Here is a 26,306-nt window from a genome sequence, read left to right on the forward strand (position 1 = left end):
GCCCATGAACATGGAATATCTTTCTATGTTGTTGTGGCTTTTTCAATCTCTTTTAATAATGCTTTGTAATTTTTAGAATATAGGTCCTTCACACCCTTCAAGTTTATTCCTAGGTATTTTGCAATTGCAAAAAGAATCTTTTTCCTTTCTTTTCCTGAAATGTCATTATTAGCATGTAAGAATGCAATGGATTTTTGTACATTTATTTTGTATCTTTCAACTTTATTGGTTTATTATTTCTAATAGCTTTTTTGGTGGAATCGTTAGGGTTTTCCATATAAAGAACCATGTCATCTGTAAAAAGTGACAAATTTACTTTTACATTCCCAATGTGGATGCCTTTTATTTATTTCTCTTGCCAGATTTCTCTGGCTGGGACTTCCAGTACTGTATTGAATAAGAGTGATGAGAGTGGACATCCTTATCTTGTTCCTGATCTTAGAGGAAAAGCTTTCAGTTTTTCACCATTGAGTATGCTATTAACTAAGGGTTTATTTTATAAGGCCTTTATTATGTTGAGGTACTTCCTCTCTATACCCATTTAATTGTTTTAATTGTAAATAAGTGTTGTGTCATGTCAGGTGCTTTTTCTGCATCTATTGATATGATCATATGGTTTTTATCTTGTATTTTGTTAATTTAGTATATCACATTGATTTATTTGCATATTCCTTGTGCCTCTGAAATGAACCCCACTTCATCGTTATATATTATGTTTTTAATGTATCATTGTATTTGATTTGCTAGGGTTTTGTTTACGATTTTCGCATCTGTATTCATCAGAGATATTGGTCTGTATATCTCATTTTTGCGTGGGTTATCCTTGCAAGGTTTTGGTAGTAGGGTTATGTTGACCTCATAAAATGAGTTAGGAAGCTTCTTCAAATTTTTGGAAGAGTTTGAGAAGGATAGGGATCCAGTCTTCTTTGAATGTATGGTAGAATTCACTAATGAAGCCGTCTGGTCTTGGGCTTTTGACGTTTTGGGAGTTGTTGTTTTTTTAAAATAATATTTTTTTTCATTGATTTCAGAGAGGGGAAGGGAGAAAGAGAGATAGAAACATCAATAATGAGGGTGAATCATTGATCGGCTGCCTCCTGCCTACCCCCTATTGGGGATTGAGTCCGCAGCCGAGCATATGCCCTCATCAGGAATTGAATCTTGACTTCCTGGTTCATAGGTCAAATCTCGACCATGGTTTTTGGGAGGTTTTTGATGGTTGTTTCTATTTCCTCGTTGATTGGTCTGTTTAGATTTTCCAGTTCTTCATGATTCAGTCTAGGAAGGTTATTTATTTATTCAGTCTAGGAAGGTTGGAATTTATACATTTCTTCTAGGTTATTGAATTAGGTGTCATATTCTTTCATAATGTTCTTGAATGATCCTTTGTATATCCGTGGTATCTGTAGTAACTTCTCTTTTCTAATTTTATTTACTTATCTTTTCTCTATTGAGTATAGCCAGATGTTTGTCAATTTTTTAATCTTTCAAAGAACCAGCTCTTTGCACTAATATTTTTGTATAGTCCTTTAGCTCTCTATTTTATTTAATTCTGCTCTAATTTTTATTATTTCCTTTCTTCTGCTTACTTTGGGCTGCTTTTCTTCATCTTCTAGTTCTTTATGTGCAGTGTTAGGTTGTTTACTTGGGATTTTTCTTGTTTCTTGATATTGGCCTGTAATGATATAAACTTCCCTCTTATTACCACATTTGCAGTATCCTAAAATTTGATATGTCATATTGTCATTCTCATTTGTCTTTCTATATCTTTTTATCTCACATTTTATTTCTTCTTTGGCCCTGTCAGTTTTTCAGTAGCATGTTTTTTAACCCCCACATATTTGTATTTTTTTCCACTTCCTTTTTGCAGTTGATTTCTAATTTCAGAGCATTGTGGTCCGAGAATAGTTTGGTTATCACTTAATATTTTTTGAAGTGCTCATGATTTAAAACCTTTTCAAAAAACTTTATAAAAATTTTCTAGTCAGATAATTTAAATATATAAAATGTAATATCATAAAGAAAAGTGTTGTTTCCATTATAGTTTAATTTTTTTTTCAAAACTGCTTCTAGGTAACCCACAAGATGGCATAATGGTGAAGCTGGTTGTCAGCTTGTTACAGTTATCTAAGATGGCGTTAAATCACACTGGTGAAAGAGAAGTTTTAGGTAAACTATTTGGCTGAATGACTGTGAGTTTTTTGTTTGAGTGGTCATCTTTATAATTTTCAAAATCAGTAAAAGTTTATCATTTGAGGTACTGGGGAAATGTAAGATGCTAGCTAAGTAATATTTCTATTTAGCTCAAGCGTCCCTAAGCTGCCCTCCTTTCATATTTTCTTCCTTAGACATTCATTTACTTTTTACTTTATGCATAAAGTAAAAGTTAGTTCTTTACACATTTATAACTGTGAATTTGAAAATGTTTTGTAAATATTTAGGAAAGTCAGATATACCTATTTGTAGTGAAGTTGAAGATAAATTGATGTATGTTATTAATGACTGGTACTTAATATCTTTCTTATATAACTGAAATAAGAATGAGGATTTGGAGTGCTGGATTAAAGTCACATATTAAAACCATATTCAAGTCCTTTACTATCACCATGTGGAGGAAACCTGATGTAAGATAAATAACCAGTGTCATGTCTAGAGTGTAGCTGTTTAGGTTTGGTGCTTACAGGAGGGAAAAGTCACATTAAAACCAGCTGGAAGTCCTCATGACGGCATTGCTTCCAGTAAGAAGTGGGAGGAACAATAGCTGTTTCATACATCTTACTATCTTTCAATGGAGTCTTTTTTAACTTCTCATCAGGAGCCTATTATCTAGGTTACTTAACATTTTTGATAAATTTTTAATTGAAATATATCTGACATCAGTAAATTGTACAGATCATAAGCATATCGCTTGAAGAATTTTTACAAGCAGAACACACACCTGTGCATCTAGCGCCCAGACTAAGAAACAGAACCTGTGAGCATCCTAGAATTTTTCTTTAACCAAGGAATTTACCCCTTTGTCCATAGTAATACTGGCTCTGGGGATAAATCTCACTTACTGCAAGAACCGTAAGTGGCTTTCCTGTGTAGCATAAAATCTTTGTACCCATGACTAACATCATACTTAACGTAAGAGATTGATGGTTTTCTCCCTCAAATCAGGAACGAGAAAGGTTGCCCACTTTTACCACTGCTATAGCCAAAGCAGTTGGACAAGAAAAAGAGATAAAAATTATTCAAATTGGAAAGGAAGAAGTAAAATGATGTCTATTCACAGATGACATAATCATATATGTATATGATCCCAGAGAATCTATAAGAAAGCTACTATAATAGAGATAAATGAATTTAGCAAAGTTCTAGGATACAAGGGCAACACACAAAATTTAGTAGTGTTTATGTACACCAGCAGTGAACAAGCTAAATTCTATTTTATTTATAATTTCATTTGTAATAGTGTCTAAGAATTAAATACGTGCAGATAAACTTAGTCAAGGAGATGGAAAACTTGTACACATTCTCTTTGTTAGAAGCCAGTCACTAAGCACAGCCCAACATAAATTAGGCTTCACCTTTTGAAAGGAGGACTATCAGAGAATTTGTGAACATATTTTAATAAATTCCACCATGACTGGCAAGGAACATGAGGGAGTCCTCTAGCATGCTGAAAATGTTCTATCTTTATCGGGGTAGTGATAATACAGATGAGAAAAAATGAATTATGTGTGTGCGCATGCACGCATTTGTGTATGTGTGAGTTTTTGCTGAACTTAGTGTTTAAGGTGAGTGAACTTTATGTACTTAATATCAAAAAATTTTTAAGTTTCAAAGTCTGCTGATACTCCCATGCAGTACCTATGTTTAAACTTTCATCCTTAATATCTATATTCTGTGACTGGTCTATTTCTTGGATATGATTCTATAGGAAAAATTATTGCCCACATGGATGATATGCAAAGGAAGTGATACAATATTTTGTTGCTGCTTTAATTTATTCCAGATCTTTGAGAGAAACTGAACTCTTGAAGGATGACAGAGTAACATTATATTTTGGAACTCAGGAAATTTTTGTTGTATGTATGATCTCTTAGCTATAACTCTACTGAAATGTAATTTCTGTATGTAGAGGCTGTTGGGAGCTGCTTGGGAGAAGTTGGTCCTGTAGATTTTTCTACGATAGCTATACAACATAGTAAAGATACATCTTATATTAAGGCCCTTGAGTTATTTGAAGATAAAGAACTTCAGTGGACTCTCATAATGCTGACCTACCTGAATAACACATTGGTAGAAGATTGGTGAGTACTTAATGATACTTTATTTCTGATAGCATTTACTTAATCTGACATTCAAGGAGAATGTCTCTTCACATAAATTAATAGTTCCAATAACTTTAAAGCTTTCTCTCTTAAGTTGCCATACTTTTCTTTCAATCTCAAGTATTTTAATGAAAATGGTTAGATTTTTATTAATGCATGAAATTACTGAAGCTCTTTTATGTACCAAGCATTTGATATGGTGAACTAGACAATGTCCATGTGAAATTCTGGTGAGAGTAGACTAGACAAATAGATAATAAGAAAATTGCCAGGTGGTTCTACATAGAACATTAAGATAGGGGAATGCAAAATGAGATATTGGGATATTTGTCAAAATCAAAGGTGTCACTCTTCCCAGCTAGACTATGTATGTCCTTTTAAAATAAGTTGTAGAGCTCTGGCCAGCATGGCTTCATGGCTTAATGGTTGGAGTGTTGACCCCAGCGCTGAAGGGTCTCAGGTTTGATTCCCTGTCAAGGGCACATACTTGGATTGCAGCTTCCCCATCCTGGTTGGCTCTTTCACTTCGATGCTTTTCTCTCCTCTCTCCTCTTCCCTCCTCCCTCCCTTCCACTCTCTATAAAAATCAATGGAAAAAATATCCTCCAGTGAGGATTAACAAACAACAACAAAAATAATAAATTGTAGAGCAGAAATTTCCTAACTCAAAAATTTAGCTAATCAAACGGTTTTTACCCATTTATTCTCTGCAAAACAAAATTGCAACAGATTTTTCAGCTTGCTGGTTATAAGATTATGGTTGCTTGCTTTCTTTGCCCCCCTTCCAATTTATCTGTTTATTTATTTTTGGTATATTTGAGCACCTCATCACAATTTTTTGGGTGTGGATCAAAGGATTTTAATCCACAACTGGGGCATCTATCTAAGGTCAATAGGTATTTTGCATCTGTTTCCTTCCAAACCCTCCCCCTCCGTTTCTTGGGGAATAAATGATTGACAGTAATGTCTACCTGCCATGTTTTCATTGTTGATTTAATGGACATGTATTTTTCTCTCTTGTTGTTGTTTTTGCAATAAAAAGGCTGATGTGCTTTTCCCCAAAACATTTTATTATACTAATTTTCAAATGTACAGCAAAGTTGAAAGAATTTTGCAGTAACACCCATATATTTACCACTTAGATTCTCCTAGGTTCTGTCATAACTATTTTACTACTATACTTGCTTTGCCACATCTAACCATTCTTCTATTTATTAATCTCATTGTATAAACATATTTCAGATTACATCTGGCACAATTTTGAAGAGATTTTCCACAGAAAAGTTGCAGGCATTAAGTGTTTCATTTGTAACACAGTAATTTGCAATTGATTTTTTCTGAAAAGGTGTACACAGATATTGGTTTGACTTAAACTTGAGAGATCTAGGAAACAAGTATAATTTGTTGTTCCTATCTTTCTTTTTTTAAAATACGTTTTTATTTTTAGAGAGAGGGGAAAGGAGAGGGGCAGAGAGAGAGAGAGAGAGAGAGAGAGAGAGAGAGAGAGAAACATCAGTCAGTTGCCTCCCATATGCAACCCCACCAGGGATTAAATCTGAAACTGGGTATGTACCCTGGCTGGGAATCAAACAAGTGACCTTTTGGTGCATGGGATGACACTCAACCAACTGAGCCACACCAGCCAGGGCCCTATTTTTTTGTAATAGGGAAACTATCATTACATATTTATGGACCCTCAGTTCTACAGAGGGGATGTTGACCAAGGAATTCCCAGAATAGCAGGTCATGGAAGGCTTTGCTGAGGAAATGTCATTTGCTGATTTGAATGATCAGGAATCAGCTGTAAGATGATTAGGGATAAAACATTCCAGGTGGGAAATATCTAGAGTGGAAATAAGCTTGGTGTGTTTGAGAAACAGAAAGAAACCTGGTGTGGAAGGAGATGGCACGAAATGAAATTAGAAAGGTAGAACTAATTTCGATAAGAAATTTAGATTTTATTTGAAATATGTGAAGCCATGGTGTGATAAGCAAAGTACTATCATGATGCTGCTTACATTTTTACTGACTTTTATATGGCAAATGGATTATGATAGGGCAAAAGTGGAAACAGGAAGCCCTATTTTGAAACTTTTAGTAGTCCAGAGGACAAATGATGATGACTTAGATTAGGTTGGCAGTAATGGAGATGAGATGGGAAATGGATGGAGCCAGGGTATGTTTTTAACAGAGAGCCAGAGGGACTTGCTGTTTAATTAGCTATGGAGATGTAGGGAAATAGAGAGCAGTGAAGGATTAATTCAAGTTTATGATTTATGCTTTTATGTCTTAAATTGAGAAACCTAAAAGGAATTAGGCCTTTACAGTATTGGGCTTTATGACATTTTTTGTCAGCTGTTTTATTTTCAGTGCTCTTGTATTGCAGCCCTCCTTTTTTTTTTTTTTTTTTTTTTCAAAAGAGAAGGCCCTTCACTGTGTTACTAGAGGTTTTAGATGTGTTACCTAATGATTCTCAGCTAGCTTCTGGTCTGAAAGTGTGTATTTTACTGTTTGTTTAAAATTGTTCCAGACAATAATTTTATCATTTGGATGGAAATAGCATTCTGCCTTATCCCAAATTATTTGTATTTCTTAGAGAAAAATATCAAAATATTGTTTTCTCAGGTGAATTACTATTGTCATTCTTATTGCTCATTTTTATTAGTTGGTGTTATTTTACTTATTTTTATGAGTCCTTTTATATTTAGCAGTCATATTACAAATTTTATTGAAGAGAATGCTATTGCAGTGGTTAGTAACTCAAGTTTACTGAAAGAATATTAAGAATCCTTTGGTAATTTTGGCTGTGATGTAATATAATTTTATAGATGTAAAATTTACCAATAAGTGTAGAATTGTCCTAATGATATAAATTTTAGATTTCAGGGTGTTTTTTTTTATTGGAGGTTGTTTAGCATTTATCAAGCTTAATAGTTGATATATTTTTTAGGCTTTTGAATTATATCTGTTTTTCAGTGTCAAAGTGCGATCAGCTACTGTTACCTGCTTGAAAAATATTTTAGCCACAAAGACTGGCCATAGTTTCTGGGAGATTTACAAGACGACTACTGATCCCATGCTGATCTATCTACACCCTTTTAGAACATCGAGGAAAAAGGTCTTTCAAATAATGAATGTTTACGGTGTACCCACTATTCTAGAATTTTATTTTATTTTATTTTATTTCATTTTATTTTTGCTATGGATAGGAATATCAAATTGCTTAAATGGTATTATACTAACATTTAACCTCTTTTAGAAATAATTCCAGCTGAGCTATAGATAGCCTAGAGAGGTGATGATTGATTTTGGGGGATTAGGAGAAGTTCTTAGTGATAGGCCTTTTTTCTTAGGAGTAAAAAACCCTAACTTAGCCCTAACTGGTTTGGCTCAGTGGATATAGCATCGGCCTGCGGACTCAAGGGTCCCAGGTTCAATTTTGGTCAAGGGCATGTACCTTGGTTGCGGGCACATCCCCAGTAGGGGGTGTGCAGGAGGCAGCTGATCGATGTTTCTCTCTCATCGATGTTTCTAACTCTATCCCTCTCCCTTCCTCTCTGTAAAAATTCAATAAAATATATTTAAAAAACAACAACAAGAAAAAAAAACCCCTAACTTATATTTCATAACAGCCATTGATCCTGGGTGTGGTTATTAGGTGTTGAAATCAACAACTAAGTATTTATTTCTATAGCAAGTTTTAAGTAATACAGTTCCCTAGTAAAATGTAAGATGACCTATAAATGTCTCCCTTTTTCCATGTTGATATCATAAGATTCCACCAGGAGTACCTTGTGAAGTATATTTAAGAACTCTTGCTCTCCTTTAGTTTGAACATTCCTGTTTAATATTTGAAGTAGTGCCTTTTTGTTGTTGTTGTTATTGTTTTGTTTTTTAGTCCTCACCTGAGGATATATTTTCACTGATTTTTAGAGAGAGAAACATTGATGTGAGAGAAACATCGATCAGTTGTCTCCATTATGCACCCATACCTAAGTATGTGCCGTGACCTAGAATCGAACCCACAACCTTTTGGTGTAAGGGATGGTGCTCCAATCAACAGAGCCACCCAGCCAGGACTGAAATACTGCTTTTAAATGTATCATAAATATAATTTCAGTATTAGTGAAATTAATGGTAATATAAACTATTAATAAAATTAGCAATGTAACCTGTAAAACACTATAGTTAGAACATTTTATATTATTACTTCATTTTGAAATCAATTCTGTGTGGTAGATTTGGACTGGTTTTGTATGTAAGACAGATGAGGCAGAGTTTGTGATTCATATAATATACTACTATGAACTTACTACTGTCTAGACCAGTAATTCTTTTTTTTTTTTTTTTAATATATTTTATTGATTTTTTTACAGAGAGGAAGGGAGAGAGATAGAGAGTTAGAAACATCGATGAGAGAAACATCGATCAGCTGCCTCCTGCACATCTCCCACTGGGGATGTGCCCGCAACCCAGGTACATGCCCTTGACCGGAATCGAACCTGGGACCTTTCAGTCCGCAGGCCGACGCTCTAGCCACTGAGCCAAACCGGTTTCGGCTAGACCAGTAATTCTTTAAAAAATATATGTTTTTGTATTGATTTCAGAGAAGAGACAGGGAGAGAGAGAGATAGAAACATCAATGATGAGGGAGAATCATTGATTGGCTGCCTCCTGCACGCCCTCTGCTGGGGATCGACCCTGCAACCCAGGAATATGCCCTTGAGTGGAATCCAACCTGAGACCCTTCAGTCTGCAGGGCAACGCTCTATCCACTGGGCCAACCCAGCTAGGGCTAGACCAGTAATTCTTTACCATACTAGTCTGACCCTCACATAAACATAAATGTATTTTAAATTTAAAAGGTAACCCTGGCCTCCAGATTTAGTTTTAACTATATTTAGTTTTACTTGGAAACAGGTTTATGTATATTTAGATACTTGTTTTCCAATGTATTTCTGATTACCTTATTTTTATTTCCTGATCATTTTCTTTCTAGTTTCTAGAGGTACCCAGACTTGACAGAGAAAGCCCTTTAGAGGGTTTGGATGATACAAGCCTGTGGATTCCTCAAAATGAAAGTCATGATGTTTGGATAAAGTCACTGACCTGTGCGTTTTTGGATAGTGGAAGCATAAAAAGTGAAATTCTTAAGTTACTAAAGCCACTGTGTGAGGTGAAAAGATTACCTGGTCTGACTGCATTCCTTCCTAACTTTGCTTTGTTTCATTTCCTTTTTTCTCTGAATAGCTTTCTTTGCTTGCCTCGTTCCACTTGGCTTGTGTGTACATGCTTGTTGCCTATAATAAATGTCTCAAAAAAGAGGCCTGTGGAACAGCACATCCTCCTCAGGCAACATCACCCCCACTCAGCTGCTACGAGCCCATCAAACAGGATTGTCTTTATTTAGCCACAACTTTACGCAGTAGGTTTCAGCCGTGAGATACATGTTGTGGATGAGTTCTAAGGGGTGCCTCAAGTACTTTGTTACTAATGACAGTTACGATCCTGGTGACTGTAAATATTTATATTAACCAAAAGTCTGCTCTTTTTTTGTTTGTTTACTCCTAATAAGGTCATTGTCATTTACTTTTCTCTGAGGTGCTTTCTCGAATGAGAAAAAGGGAGCAGGTAGCAGTTAGCACTACTTTTTTATTTTTGAAGGTACTCTACAATTTATTTCAATAGAGAGTACAGGTACGAACCAAGTCAAACAAAAGTTTGTTATATGCTTTTATCAAGACAGCACTATGATTGTGCTCTAGGACTTTTAACAGCTATCTAGTTTATAATTCTGCCAAGCATGATACAACAGAAATGTGAAATAAACTGTGACTAGGTCAAACATCCACCAATCACAGATAACTGGTAGAGAAGTGAATATTTTGGTAAAAGCAGTTTAAAAGGCGGTCCTTGTTTCTTACAGTTAATAAATCTCCATCTGCAGTACTGCACTGCACTGCACTCACACCAGGCCAGCAGAGTGAGATCCTGTGCCCACACACACAGCTCACTTCTCATCAGTGAACCTAAGATTTTTATAAAATTCTAACTTTGGCCAGAAGATAAAATGCTCCAAATACACAGTTATGTATACTTCAATTCCTGGTTCCTTAAATTCTCTGTTTCCAAAATTGGCATTTTGACTTTAGTTTAACAAGGAAATTGTTCATCTACAATTTGTCTTATGTGTGTGGCCTGTAATGAATATAAGAAGATGGTATCTTTGCAAAAATAAGATTGAGCACTGTTTTAATATACCAGACATATTAAAACACTTTTCTACACTCTGGAGTATACCAAAAATAAGTACCCAAATTTTATACCCAGAAATTTGGATTTATTTAAAAAAATAAACATTTTAACATCGCTGTTGTAGCTCTTCACTAAGTACAGAAAATGTGCAAAAATCAGATTTTCAACTTTTCTCATAAACATTGATCTCCATTTTTCCTTACATTAAATTAGAGAACTTGCTGTTATTAGTAACACTTTTCAACTTATAGTAGTGACATAATTTCATTTGTAAGCAATATTCTGTTTCATTATATGCAAACTAGAGGCCTGGTGCACGAAATTCATGCACAGTGGGGGTTGTCCCTCAACCCAGCCTGCACCCTCTCCAATCTGGGACATCCCTCTCACAATCCAGGACTGCTGGCTCCTAACCGCTTGCCTGCCTGCCTGCCTGCCTGCCTGATTGCCCCCTAACCACTCCCCTGCTGGCCTGATTGATGCCTAACCACTCCCCTGCCGGCCTGATTGATGCCTAACTGCTCCCCTGCTGGCCTGATGGCCCACAACTGCCCTCCCCTGCTGGCCTGATGGCCCCCAACTGTCCTCCCCTGCCAGCCTGATCACCCCCAACTGCCCTCCCCTGCCACAATCCACCTCCTTCGAGTGAGGCGGTGGACACACCGGGACCAGCCTCTTCCACGCTGTGCAGAGCCATGGGACCCCCCCAGGCCTCACTGTGCAGAGCAGCCACTGGGCCCCACCTCTGCTGTGCACACGGCCATCTTGTGGCGACATCATGCAAGGGCATGATGCCACCTAGGCTTTTATTATATAGGGTGGTCTAGGCTGGAAATGAATAGTTAACATTGTAACTAACCATATATGTTTATATAGATATTCTGTGTTAGTTTGAATTTTTTTCTTAAAAAACACTATCTGGTACACATGCTTTCTAGCAGTACATTGAGGTTATGGCATATTCATCTGTCATTTAAAGCTTACATGCCAGTAACATGGAAAGAAATTGTAATATATTGTTTTTACTTAACCTATTGACTGGTTGTGTTTGGGTATTCTAGGTGAAAGCTGACTTTTGTCAGACCGTGCTTCCATACCTGATCCATGATGTTTTACTTCAAGATGCAAATGAATCATGGAGAAATCTGCTTTCTATGCACATTCAGGGATTTTTCACTAACTGTTTCAGATACTCCTCACAAACGAACCGATCCATGACCCCTGCAAGTTTGGATTCAGGTATTCTGTTAAAACTCTCACATTTACACTGTTAAGGTCTTGGTTCTAGAGAAAGACAGATTGGTTTGAATCTCATCAAGACTCTTTGTAGGTGTAATTCCATAACCTCTACACATCTATTTCTTCATCTATAGAATAGAGGTAACAATTGTAACAAGTTTTCAATGAGATGATGTATGTAAAGCACCTATGATAACACTTGATGGATAGTATTCCCTCATTAAATTTTGGCTATTAATTAATTACAGAGAATTCAGTATGTGTCAAGCAATGTGCTTGGCACTGGGAGTATAGATGTGAACAAGACACACCCTCTATTCCAGCATTGGATAGAGCAGACAAATGTGCAGCCAGATATTATAGGGACTGTGTTGGACATGTGATGGAAATTTCATATTAAAGCTGTAATTCAGTGGTTCTCAGCCTTGGCTGCACATTAGAATCACCTGGGAATCTTTTTAAAATCCTGATTTCTGGGCCTCATACTCCGGAAATTCTGTTTCTTTGTTATTGGGTGGGACCACAATATTAGTAACAAAGAAACAGAATTTCTGGAGGATGAGGCACAGAAATCAAAATTTTAAAAAGATTCCCAGGTGATTCTAATGTGCAGCCAAGGTTGAGAACCACTGCTCTAATTTTTTTTTTATTGATTTTTTACAGAGAGGAAGGGAGAGAGATAGTCAGAAACATCGATGAGAGAGAAACATCAATCAGCCGCCTCCTGCACATCTCCCACTGGGGATATGCCCTCAACCCAGATACATGCCCTCAACCGGAATCGAACCTGGGACCTCCCAGTCCGCAAGCCGACGCTCCATCCACTGAACCAAACCGGTTTTGGCCTGAAGCATTTTTTTTAAAAGCAGCCTTTTTTATTACAAAATCATCTTTATTGTGGAAAGTACAGAAACAGAACATAAGTTTAAAAGATTACCCATAATGCTATAATCTAGGATAACAACAGTTAACATTTGGTATGTGTCCTTCCAGCTTTTTAAAACAAAAATTGGGTTTTACTTTATTTACTTTTATAACCTACATTTCCTTCCATGCTCTCTAAGTGCTTCTCATGCTAAGAGCTCATAGCAGGAGAAATTCCATCACGAATTGGGTATATATACATATATATATATATATATATATATATATATATATATATATATATATATACACACACACACACACACACACACACACACCACACACACATACATATATACATACATATATGTGTGTGTGGGGGGGAGAGAGATGCATGCAAGTTGAGGGCTCATTATCGGTCAGTTTTTCAAACTTAAATTAAAAAGAAAAGAAAAAGAATTGCATAGATCTATGATGTTAACTTATCTTTAATATATTGTATTAATATATGGTATATGCAACATAAAACTAGGTACAAAGTCACTTATTGTACTTTAAGACCAATACAATTATAAGAAAAGTATTAATATAATGTGATATTTGCTACAACTAAATTGCTCTTCCCCACCTTGACTAGTGACTTTGGCATGGTCATGATTACTCAGCTCTCTCAGTTGTTTCTTTAACTTTTACTATCACAACTTTAATTTGACATGACCGTGATGTCATTTAGACTTCGCTTTGCTCTGCTTAAGTTTTATGTGTATGCTTTTCTTTTGGCTAACAGCAATTACATATCTATTTGAAACAATATCATTATAAACATAAGTATGGATGCCCATTCTGTGGTCATACTGGATTATAAGTTGGTCATGTAAATGATCCAGAATATGCTTATATTTTTTTAGGTCATTGTAATGAAAGTCTTAAAATTCTCATGGACATTTCACAAACTGTTTAGACTATGTCTCCTTTTCTTAATTTGAGAAATATAGGTATAAGTAACTCACAGTTACCAGTAAGCATTTAAACTTTAAACATTATGTAATTTAAAGCAGTATTAAAAACAGTTTTATTTTCTACCAAATTTAATATAACCACTGCCTTTGATAACCTGACAATTTATTATCATGAATATGGCCAAGCCTTTTTTTTTTCATGTTTATCATTTGTGCATACATATTTATGCTACAAGCATTCAAAGGCAAAATCAGCCAGTTTTATGTCTTTGTAGAGTGCCAATATTTTCATTGCCTTAACTGAACATTTAAACTTGACACATAAAATTTTATTACTGAAAAGGAAAGTAAATATGGATTTCTGTCCAATTAAATGGTTTATCTTTTCTGATATCACTGCCTTCACTTGAATGTCCCATATGCATCTCATACATAACTGTCTGAAAATAAACTTGCCTCCATTCTCTTCCCAGCCTACGTCTTTTACTGCGTACCTCTTCAGTGATGGCAGGCATGCACTTGCCCAAGCCAGAAATCTTTCTCACATGTCTCATCTGACTATGAAATCCTGCCAATTCTGTTATAAATAACTTTAGTCCATCTATTTTTCTGTCCCAATGTCCTTACTGCTTTACATCTCTGTGGTTTAGCCATATTGAAAATATTTTCCTAAATTCTCTAAGTTCTTTCTTGTTCCAGCCATTTCAGGTAGTATCACTACTGCCTGGAACACCATCCCTTTCCTCTTCTGCTGGACCCTTACTGTTCTTTCAGATCTCACTTTTAAAAATATTTTCTTTTTATTGATTTCAGAGAGGAAGGGAGAGGGAGAGAGAGAGAGAGAAACATAAATGATGAGAGAGAATCATTGATCGGCTGCCTCCTGCATGCCCCCTACTGGGGATCGAGCCCACAACCCAGGCATGTTCCCTTGACCGGAATCAAACCCAGGACCCTTTAGTCCCCAGGCTTACACTCTATCCACTGAGTCAAACCGGCTAAGGCCCAGATCTCTCTTTTGCTGTGAAACTTTTCTCATTGAGATTGCCTTCCTTTCTATACTCCTCTACAGTATTCTAAACTTTTCCTATCATACGTAGTATTTATTGAATTAAGACTCTCTGCCCTGGCCACTGTTTCTCAGAGCATCGGCTTGTTGCACCAAAGGGTCTCTGGTTCGATTCTCAGTCAAGGGCACATACCTCAGGTGCAGGTTTAATCTGGCCCGGCCCAGGCACGTGCAGGAGGCAGCCAATTGATGTCTCTCACATCAGTGTTTCTCTCTCTTTCTCTCTCCTGCTCTCCCTCTCTCTTCTCCTGCCTCCTTCCCTTCCACTCTCCAAAAGGCTGTGGAAAAAATATCCTTAGTCCTGCTGGTGTGCTCAGTGGTTGAGTGTCGACCTATGAACCAGGAGCTCATGGTTTGATTCTTGATGAGGGCACAAGCCCAGGTTGTGGGCTCAATCCCTAGTAAAGGGTGTGCAGGAGGCAGCCAATAGATGATTCTCATCATTGATATTTCTCTCTCCCTCTCCCTTCCTCTCTGAAATAATATGTGTGTGTGTGTGTGTGTGTGTAATTTTTTTTAAGAAAAGGAAAATATCCTCACGTGAGGATTAATGACAACAACAAAAAGAATCTCTCAGGCTAATTAGTGGGTTCTAGGTGGTCAGAATTTGTCTTATTCATAGTTACATACTGTACCTAGTACATAAAAGATCCTAGATAAATATTTGTTGAATTAGACCCCTTCAGAAATAAAATTATAATTAATTTCTCAGTTATATTAAGCACAATAGTTTCTTTTAAAAGAAAAAGAAAGCCATTAAATTCCATTTATTAATTCGTATTTATTAAGAAACAATTTTGTGCTAATTTCTGCCCACAGAACCTTTGATAGTGTAGAGCAGTGGTTCCCAACATGGGGCACAAGCCTCAGAGGGGGGCAATTTGATTTTTAAAGGGGCAATTCGAGAATGAGCTATTAATAGTGAATTTTTTGCTTTCTTATGATTCTAGGGGCTTCATATACAGTATATAAATATGTGACATATTTATGCATTTTGGTTCTCTATTAAACGTTTTGAAACTTGCTATTTTTTCATATCACTTCTTTTTTTTTTTTTTAACAATTTTTTAGTGATTTCTTCCTCAGTACTTCAGCTGTCCTTTTCGTTCTTTTACTTTTCTCTTTCGTGGATGCCATGTTCTTTGGAAGCTTGTTTAGACCAAGTTAATGGCCTTTTAGTCTTCCTCCACATGAATAGGAGTTCACTTTTTGAATAATAAGAATTATGTGTCGTGGGGGGGGGCGGGGCATAGGATTTTAGAGATGCTTAGGTGGGGGTCATGGCCACAAGCAGGGTGGGAACCACTGGTGTTGAGAGGCAGATACACCAACCAAAACAAGAATGTGCTTAAGCAGTCCGCCTGGGACTGAGAGGAGTATTTTTGTTTGCCAGAGCCAGAGCACTTTTCCCGATGTTGCTTGGATAAAAGATCACAAAGAACAATGCTTGCTGTTGTGGACTACCTGAGGAGACAAAAGAAGTAAGTAATGAATATTGCTCCTTGAGTTTGGGGATTTGGAAGTGTAACTTGCTACCTTGGCTGCATTTTAACATGATTATTTGAAGTGATCTGGTTGCAAGGAGCTGTATTTAATTTGTGTTACGCTTATATCTGTTGTAATAATTCCTGTTTAGGGTAGTACTTTGGTTACTAGTAAATCAGTGTCAGGAACTCTGAATTCTAGTCCTGTCAGTGACAGTGTTATCTTTGCTAAATCATGCACCCTTTTGAGGCTTCAGTTTATTTCATCTATAAAGTGATGGGGAAGGAGTAAGTTATTTTCCAGGTTACTTTGGGTTGCATTACTTTTAACTTTTTACTTTTCTTTTTTATAACTCATAAAAGTAACTAGAGTTATGTCAAAGTCTCCTTTATGTTTCTTTTGTCCATGGAAAAACAGTATCTACTAAGTGTTTTGTCACAAAAAAAGGATTTATTTTGTAAAAATGTAGGGTTGAAGGGTTGCAACTCAGTGCATGCAGACATGACAAACCACTTGTACACCCTGCACAGGGTGCAAGATAGAGAGGTATTTATAGAAGGGAAAAAGGAAGTTAAGGGAGGGGTAGTTACCACCATCGAGCTTTATTGTAAGCATAAAGTTCTTCCTGTAGGGTTCTTGCTATGGCATAGAGTGCGAGAACTCCTCTCATAAGCTTTAGCTCCTCCCATAGACCCCTCCCCCCCAGCCATAATCTTTATCACTTTACTGTGTATTATGGTCCTCAAAATCAATGGTTCTATACACTCTGCAATGGCTGTGTTTATTTTCTTGATTCTGATCAGTTGTTTTACAATGTAATATCTTTTTGTTTTTAATTTTTTTTTATTTCAGAGAGACAGGAAGGGAGAAAGAGAGAGAGAAACATTGATTTGTTGTTCCACCCATTCATTCATTGGTTGCCTCCTGTGTGTGCCCTGACCGGGGATTGAACCCGCAACCTTGGCACATTAGGACCATAGTCTAACCAACTGAGCTAACCTACAATACCATATCGTTCTCCCTATTATTTCTCATGAGATTAACAGTGAATACAGGAATTGCTGGAGTGAGTCAGTCATCTGACTGCTCTAGAATTAACCTGAACTTTGAAAAAATAATGTAGTAGGCCTATAACTTAAGTAGGTAGGAATTGATGTCTCATGTGGTTATGGCAGTAGTTGATTAAAGATGGGAGGAAGATGTGGGAGAAAAGTGAAAAGTTATGTTTAACCTAAATGCATTTATATCTTAAAAATTAATTCCTCTGGCCCTGGCTGGTGGTGTTCAGTGGTTGGAACGTCGGCACATGCACCAAAGGGTCTCTGGTTTCATTCCTGGTCAGGGTGCAGGCTTGATCCCTGACACACACACACACACACACACACGTTTTGTTTTGTTTTCTTCTCCCTCTCTCTCTCTCCCACTTTCCCCCTCCCTCTTTTTCACTCTCTCTAAAGATCAATGGAGAAAATATCCTTGGATGCGGATTAACAAAAAAATAAAATAAATTCCTCTGTGTCCTCCTCATACCATTCTACTCCCTTTTTAGAAGAAGAAGTGTTGTGTTAGGTCTTTCAGTGTCTTCGTTTCTAGTGAGAAAGTTACTGATTCACCTGACTGCTTTGTAACAGATTCTATTCTGAGAAAACCCTTAAGAAGCTCTAACTATTGCCAGAAGCATCTCTTTTCTTGGTAGTGGGAGGCAGTTTCACCTTCGAATCATTAATTCCAGGTTTATCATCAAAGTAGAATGGGGTTTACAGTCGTAAGCCTCGGGAGAAGTTAAAAATTCTTAATATTCAGTTTTAACTCTGAATAAGACTAAAGAAGATTCCTTGAGAGATTATGAATGAGACATAGACTAAAGGGTAAGTAAGGGACCTGAGTTCAAGTCCAAGCCTGATACTTTGAAACTTTGTGATCTCTGAACTTCAAGTTCCTCAGAAGAGCTATCATTAAATGTTGACTGTATAATAGGCACTTTATTATTAGCCTTATAAGCATTATTTACTCACTGCAACTATTCTCAGAGACATATATTGTTCCCAGGTTTTATAGATGAGGAAACTGAGGCTTAAGCAGTTAAGTTGCTGGAGATGATAGTTTGTAGTAGGCGATCCAGCTGGATTGGAACCTAGCTGTATCCTACTCTAAATCCAGAGTTCTTAACCATGTCACATCTCTATAATGTTCGTTTAGAAAAGGTAATATCTGTGATCCTGTCCAGTTCTGGCCCACTGTTACCACAGTGGAAGGTTTTTATTGCATAACTCAACCTAGACAAAAAAACTCAGGAGAAAATGAACTGCAGACAGGAAGGACGTGTAACTGTGACTTAGAAAAAATAAATAATTTTTTATTAAATTGGCCATTTAAAAGATTTGTGTATGTGTTGTTATTCTGTGTAGCTTATTCTTAGCTTATGGTCCAGATAGCCCTTGGTGGAGGGGAAGTATGAACCCTAAGTTTGTATAGGATGATAGACCACAGCTTTCATCAGATTTTCTAAGGGTGTCTGATCCAAAGAGGCTGACACATAGGGCTCTTCAGCCATGTTATCTTAGTTGTTTATAGATACAGTCGGCCCTTCATACCCATGAGTGCCCATCTACAAGTTCCACATCCACATATTCAACCAACTGCAGATCAAAAATACTCGAAAAAAGAAATTTCCCTCGTTGCTCATATGTCATATGTAGTAAGGCCATGATGGTTGCATCTGTACTGAACATGTACAGACTTTTTTCTTTGTCATTATTCCATAAACAATACTGTATAACAGTGATTCATATAGCATTTACATTGTGTTAGATATTTTAGTGATCTAGACATGATTTAAAGTATACAGGAATGCAAATACTGCGCCATGTTATATTAGGTACGTGAGCATCTGTGAACCTTGGTATCTGCCTGGGGTCCTGGAACCAGCCCCCACAAATACCAAGGGACGACTACATATTGGGAAAATGTGGTTCTTGGTTATTTGAATGTGATATTCTTTTTAAACTAGTACGTGCTTCCATTGTATTTTCTGTCAGTATACTTTTCTTTAAATATTGAAGTTAAAGAAATGGACATGACTTCATTTAGAATTTTTCTTTAGATCTTCCTCAGGAACAGTGTTTGATGATGCTTTCTGGCTGGAGTTGAATTATCTAGAAGTTGCCAAGGTAGCCCAGTCTTGTGCTGCTCACTTTACAGCATTACTCTATGCAGAAATCTACGCAGATAAGAAAAATATGGAGGATCAAGAGAAAAGGTAATGGAATTTACAAGTTTTGTTTTTCAAAATTAGTGTTGACTTTGTTTCAATGAAGTTTTATATTAAAGATTTATTCTGTTCTCACTTCCACATTTAAAAGATATTTTAGATAGAAGTTTTCTGTCTTTAAAAAGAGAAATAATAATATTTTTAAAAAGAAATAAGGAATTCTGTTCTGGAATAAATAGAGATGTTTATTATTTAAGAATTGTAAAAAATTATACAAGGAGCTACTGGGAGACAGAGACCATACTTTCCCCCTGTATTCCCATAGCAACTGGCATTGGAAACTTAATATAAGTGAACAATAAATATTTTTCAAATGGTTGAAGGATTCCCTGATTTCAGTTAAAGTAAGTTTACTACTATTCCCTCAGCTTAATCAAGATCTATTTTACTTGTTGATTGTGAAATAATGTTACTGATTTTTTTTTCTGTAACTACATCACTTTCATTGCTGTGTTTGTTACCTACCTGAATTTCTAATACTTTAATTTGCTTTTCCTCTAAGTTAGAACTCTCATAAGAATTTAATAAGTGTAGTCCTAGATAATAGTGAGAAACAAAACAGCCAAGAAAGTTCAAGAGTGAAAAATGTAGTTTATAATCCCACTTGTCCTCAAATTTTCATTCATTTGAAATAGCCTAGTGTTTATTTTTATAGTTTGCTTCACTTTTCCACCACAAAAATCACTTATATTAAAAAATTGACTAGAAGGGGTCAAAGGGGGACATCTGTAGTACTTTCAATAATAAAGATAAATTTTTTAAAAATTGAAATAGCAAATATGTATAATATTGGTACATTTCTCATGCTTGCTACTTGTAATTTCTACTTTAAAAAATAAATCCTTATTGTTGAAAGTATTACATATGTCCCCTTCCCCCCCACCCCCCCGCCCATTGCACTTTCCAACCCCTCTTCCTCCCCAAGCCCTCACCACCCACCGTCTGTATCCATGGGTTATACACATACGCACATGAGTTCATTGGTTGATCTCTCCCCCTCTCTCCAACCTCCCCTGCATACCCTCTGAGGTTTGACAGTCTGATCATGTCTCTATGTCTCTGGGTCTATTTTTGTTCATTAGTTTATGTTGTTCATTAGATTCCACATATGAATGAGATCATGTGATATTTATCTTTCTCTGACTGGCTTACTTCACTTAGCATAATGCTCTCTAGTTCCATCCATGTTGTTGCAAATGGTAAAAGTTCTTTCTTTTTTATAGCTGTGTAGTATTCCATTGTATAGCTGTACCTCAGCTTTTTAATCCATTAGTTTCCATTTTGGATTGCCATTAAGCTGGAAGAAGTATGGTTTTTTAGACTGAAAAAATCAGCAACCAGAATTCAGATCCTAGTCCAAACATAATTAATTTAGTAGACTTGGACTGATTTTTTTAATTCTCTGGTTTGGTATTTAATTTCTACTTTCAAGTTGAAAACTGGAAAAAATCTACAATATGTAGATTATGTGTATAATATGTAATGGATATGTTCACAATCACAGTAGACTTCCTATCGACAACAATATTAAGCATGTTGTCCTTAAAGTATGTATTGAGTAAGAAATTGATTATTGCCTATTCCTAAAATCTTAAAATCTTGAGTCAGGGCCTGCATACTTGGTAGCAGTAATTATAATCCAAACGTGCTTCAGTAGTTTGGTTCCATAGAATGAATGGTATTTCTTACTAATCTGGAGTGTATAATTGAGCTCTTCCCTGAGTAAAAGTAAAAGCATCTTTAATTATATGGAATGTGGCAACTTTTTGAAAAATTAATTGTCTATCAAGCAGGAGTGCCTCGATTTTATTTTGGCAAACTTTAGGAAACTTGGCTTGACAGATAAATTGTGCTTGCTGTTTGCTTTCATGGTCTGGTTTTGATTTTTTTTTCCTGATGCCCAATGGGAGGGGGAGTGCAAACAGAGATAGGAAGTGTGTAAAATGTAGGGATTGCCAGTTTTGTTCAGTAGCTCAGGTGAACTAAGACTTTGTAAATTTAAAGTGATCAGGGAAAGCATAATTGTGAGCAAAAAACAAATCCATAGTTTACACACTGTTGGGTCCAAGAAGTGAATTGCTCTCTTAAATTTTCTATTTGTTATTTAATATCAAAATACCTCCATACTAGCTATTCCAAAAAGTACATATGAAGTTTTACTTACTTGTAACTTGCTCCTGAGAAAATAGTGAGATTTCAACGTTTAGTATTCATATTCTTTTTTAAAAGCCAAAACGTTTTCAGACAGGATTTATTTAGACAATAGGTGTTATTAGTTCGCACCCTCAGTCATTTTAAGGTTCCTGACAGAAGTCCTGAAACTCCGTGTGCCTGGATGAATGACAGCCGTAGACTAGAATCATACTCTCTAATATCTTTCCTACTTTCCAGATTTCTTCTCTAAAAACTGACTTTTTTCTGTATGACTTGCCAATAAGGAAATATATGCAGTATCTATGTATAAGGGTTATAAAGCAAAATAGAATGTTGTCAGCACCATTATATTAATGAGTGGTCTCTGCCCCATCCCTCTGTGCTTCCTCCAAGATACAAATGTTATCTTCTGTCTTGTGTTTATCATTTGCTTAGATGATATTGTTATGTGAGTATGAGCTCATAAATATATTGCAGTTTTCCTTATTTTTGAGCTTTATAAGAAATTATGTGTATTTTTCTATAGCTTGATTTTTCATTTAATATTTTTGTAAGATTTGTTTATGTTGTGTGTTGCTGTAGTTCATCAATTTGTCACTGCCATATAGTGTACCAGTGGGAGAATATGCCACAATTAATTTACCCATTCCCCTGTCACTGAGAGATAGCTAAGTGTAGAATTACTAGGTCGCAGGGTATGTAAATTTTAACCTTATAAGATAGTGTCAAGTGGTTATAACAATTTGCATGCTTCTCAGAAATGTAATTCGTGAGAAGTGGATAAATAGGGAGCCTTACATTTGAAGAAAGGAGCCAAAGTACTATATCTAGTCTGGATGGAAAAAGTAAAGAAGAAACTGAAATAAGTTTAGAGGTAAATAATAGAGGTGCTGTCACATATGATAGTATTTTATAGGCACTGTGTATGTGGCATGATATTGGAATTGAAATTATTTATAGGACTGAATATCACATATAAATGCATGGTTTTAAAGCTAAGGCCTTGGAGGAGACAAATCTGAGTTCTAATCCTTAGTACTACTTATTAGGTTTATAATCGTGGGTATAGGTTTCTCAACACAGTATTATCAGACGTCTTAACTTTTGCCCATTTATCCGGTCTAAGTGGTGTTTTAGTGTGATCTTAATTTGTGTGCCTGTGATTATTAATGAGGTTGAACTTTAGGTAAAAATACTGGCAGAACAGTTGGGAACTGAATTGGGTGGCAGCTACTCTATTTTTAAACAGGCCTGTTTATATAAATAAGCATTTTTGGCATGTAGCCTTTCCATACATAACATTGCCATTAAAATGTAATTCTCATTGAAAAATTAATATTCACAAATTTGTTTTTCATTCTAGGCCTAAGTAATACTATGTTTTAAGGTATAAATGGTTTACTATGTTTTATTTGTGACCATTGTTATTTTTTCCATCAAAGTCTATAGTCTATGCATTCACAAGCATCTCATTAAAATATGTGTCCTGTGACCAACAGAAATCTCGTATTTGAAGAGGGAAGCCAAAGCACAACCATTTCTAGCTTGAGTGAAAAAAGTAAAGAAGAAACTGGAATAAGTTTACAGGTAAATGTTATAGGCCTACTATTTGTGATAATATTTATTTTATACTTCATATTATTTTGTTATAGAGACTGTATAGATATAATTTGATTTTCAAACTGAAGTTTGGACTGTCATGTACATAAATTCATGGTTTGAAGCTTAGGCCTTGGAGTAGAAAATTTGAGTTCTAATCCTGACTCTACCACTAAGTTGTATAGTCTTGCACCAATTACTTAACCTTTCTAACCTTGAGTTCCTTTATTGGAAAGATTGATGTAAAACCTATATCATAAGGTAATTGATACCATGTATTTTTCATTTTCCTTATAGTACTTAACATATATAATTACATATTTATTGGTTTACTTATTTATTGGTCACATCTCAGGCCTTCAGTACATTTCTTAATATCTACTCTTAAATTGGCCTGTTCTCACTGAATTTCTGAGGTCAATTTGTTTCTCTAAAATGACAATTTCAACTTCTCTGATCTTTTCTGCTTTGCTTTTGTTTTAGCTTTAGCTTTCCTCCTACTTCTGGAGAAAACGGGTGACATAGACAGGAAATCCCACCACAACCTACTATCATAGAAATCTCCCTGCATCTGCTCCCATTGTAGAGAAATGGTTTCTCCTTCTGTCGGCAGACTAATCCTTCTTCCTGTGCTTTGTTTTTCAACCACTCTTTTTTAAAAAAAAACAAAAATTATTGTGCTGTGCCCTCTCTCAACATATCAAACTTTTCCTATTAAAATCATTTTTCTGCAAACTAATTCAAAATCATTTTTCTAGTCCCTATGTCTTTTTGTGTATGTGTCACCTTTTTCTCCCTTCCCTTCACAGCAAACCTTTGTGAAAAAGTTCTCTATAGTTGGTGCCTCCATTTCCTCTCCTTCCACTCTCTCCACTGAAGTTGCACTTGCTAATGGCACCTGTAAACTTCATGTTACTAAGTCATCTTTCATTCAACATGTTTCTTAACATTTCATTAACACTTGGCACCATCAACCATGCCTTGCTTGAAATATGTTCTATCTACCTTTATAAAATTCTATGCTCCCAATTTTTCTCCTTCCCTATTTGCTTCTTTATTCTCTTATCCTCTTTTACTTAGTTTTTGGAATATTTTTTGTGTTCCAAGCACTGTGCTAGGCTTAAATACTAAATGTTTTAACACTGAGACTTGAATTCATGTTTATGAATAGAAACAGTTTAATTACAATTACACAGTGATGCCAATATCAATGAATTTTTATTTAAGCAGTATCCTTTAAAGCAAGCACCTTTTAGGCAGTTAAATTGCTTTGTCGATTTCCTATGGAATACAGTTTCTTACTTTTTCAATTTTAATTTTTATTTTATTGAGATTATTTTAAATAATTGTCTTTTTCCTGTGTAAATTTCACAGCAAAGATTTGAGTCATCAAACTTCTTCTTTATCCATATCAAATTTTACCAATTATAACATAATGCAGATTTGAGTTTGTGCTTTTTTTTAAACTAAATTCCATTTTCAAGAATCAGACTTTGCTTCAGAATATCATTTCCCCATCAACAGTTTTAGCTATTGTCAGGATTATTTGGTGTGTGTTTTTAATGATTATTTTTGCATGTTTTAAAAGCCTAGTCAGTTGGGATTTATTTCTTATCTAATTCATTAAATTGTGAGGAACTCTTCTCAGGTATTAATTTACATTGTCATTCGGTTATCTGGGATCTTTTTGTGTTCCTAATCCAAATTAATATCATATTTTATTTTATAATATAGCATTTATAGTTGAGATTTACATGTTGGTGAACTTCCAATTTGCTAAATTCATAAAGTGATAGTTTTCCTCTTCATTTTTTGTTGTTTCCATGTTTTTAGGATCTGCTCTTAGAAATCTACAGAAGCATAGGGGAGCCAGACAGTCTGTATGGCTGTGGCGGAGGGAAAATGCTACAACCCCTTACTAGGTAAATTGCATTTTTCTAGGTAATGGTATTATAATTCTGTTTGTAAAGGAGTCACATACATGTAGAACTCAAAGGTATTTTGAAATCTTTAATTATAGACTACGAACATATGAACATGAAGCAATGTGGGAGAAAGCCCTAGTAACATATGACCTTGAGACAGCAATCTCTTCGCCAACCCGCCAGGCGGGGATCATTCAGGTATTTTTTTTTTTTTTTCCTGCTTTAGTAAAGCACTAAAAGTGCAGTGCTGGGATGATTTCAGTGTGTCAGTGGAATATTTATATAGCCCGATAAATTCTAGGTGTAAGACTGAAATTATGTGTTTTTTCAGGCATTGGGCTAAAATGTCAGAGGGATGCACAGGTAAATAAGACAGGTCACTGATCTAAAAGATAGTGTTGATGATAATCTTGTTAGCTAATATTAGGAGGTATTTCTTGACTGTGTACAGCCAACATGTCAAACTCAAAGGCTAACACGGGTCAAATAAGGTTTAAGTTTATGTGGGCCGCAAAAAAAAAACAACTTCAATTTTCATAGAAACATAGGTTTATTTCGATAGAGACATGCTAAAGACAAAGGACTGAAATAAATGAGTAATCATTAACATAAAATAATAGAACATTTTAATAAAAATTAATATTTTTTCTTGAACATTAAGTTATCAGACACTGAATAACTGCATAAATTAATAAGCTTAATGCAAATAAACCTATTTTTCTTGTTCTCCAAAAGTGAAATATTTCCTGTTGCACACACCAAACAAGTCAGTCCAAGACTAATGACGTGGCAATCAGCTGCTAAAATATTCGCTGCTAGTATTAGTGGAGAGAAATGGTGCGCCTGTGTGTAAGGCGTGTAAGGGAAATGAATGCAACACGATTATAGTAATCGGTCATTAGCGAACGTTATAGTTCGTTATTAATAATTATGTATAACAGGATATTGTAAAAATTAAGTTACAAAATTTTTATTAAAACATTTCTTGCATACCATTATATTGGCTGGGCTGCAAAAATACTCATTGTGGGCCACATGCTTGACATGGTTGGTGTACAGTGTGCTAGGTAATGAATTAAGTCCACCTGGAAAATCTCATGTAAACTATTTCTAATAGTTTGCATTAGAGCTGGTTCCAGAAGGTATCATTTCTGTTACTGGCTACTA

At 35.7% G+C, this 26,306-nt stretch overlaps 1 protein-coding gene across 11 annotated transcripts in view; it reads left to right on the top strand.

Moving 5' to 3' along the window:
- Nucleotides 1-26,306, top strand: part of ATM (ATM serine/threonine kinase) — a 128,338-nt gene that overhangs the window by 67,528 nt on the left and 34,504 nt on the right. For all 11 annotated transcript variants that reach the window (XM_036324489.1, XM_036324494.1, XM_036324488.1 and 8 more), the window contains 10 exons: nucleotides 2,074-2,169; nucleotides 4,127-4,298; nucleotides 7,296-7,437; nucleotides 9,319-9,495; nucleotides 11,636-11,813; nucleotides 16,099-16,186; nucleotides 19,294-19,449; nucleotides 23,115-23,202; nucleotides 25,048-25,136; nucleotides 25,235-25,337. In XM_036324489.1, coding sequence (XP_036180382.1) covers nucleotides 2,074-2,169; nucleotides 4,127-4,298; nucleotides 7,296-7,437; nucleotides 9,319-9,495; nucleotides 11,636-11,813; nucleotides 16,099-16,186; nucleotides 19,294-19,449; nucleotides 23,115-23,202; nucleotides 25,048-25,136; nucleotides 25,235-25,337 — 1,289 coding nt within the window. The remainder of the gene's footprint in view (nucleotides 1-2,073; nucleotides 2,170-4,126; nucleotides 4,299-7,295; nucleotides 7,438-9,318; nucleotides 9,496-11,635; nucleotides 11,814-16,098; nucleotides 16,187-19,293; nucleotides 19,450-23,114; nucleotides 23,203-25,047; nucleotides 25,137-25,234; nucleotides 25,338-26,306) is intronic.

This window comes from Myotis myotis, unplaced genomic scaffold, assembly GCF_014108235.1.
Source record: "Myotis myotis isolate mMyoMyo1 unplaced genomic scaffold, mMyoMyo1.p scaffold_m19_p_10, whole genome shotgun sequence".
Lineage (NCBI taxonomy): Eukaryota > Metazoa > Chordata > Mammalia > Chiroptera > Vespertilionidae > Myotis > Myotis myotis.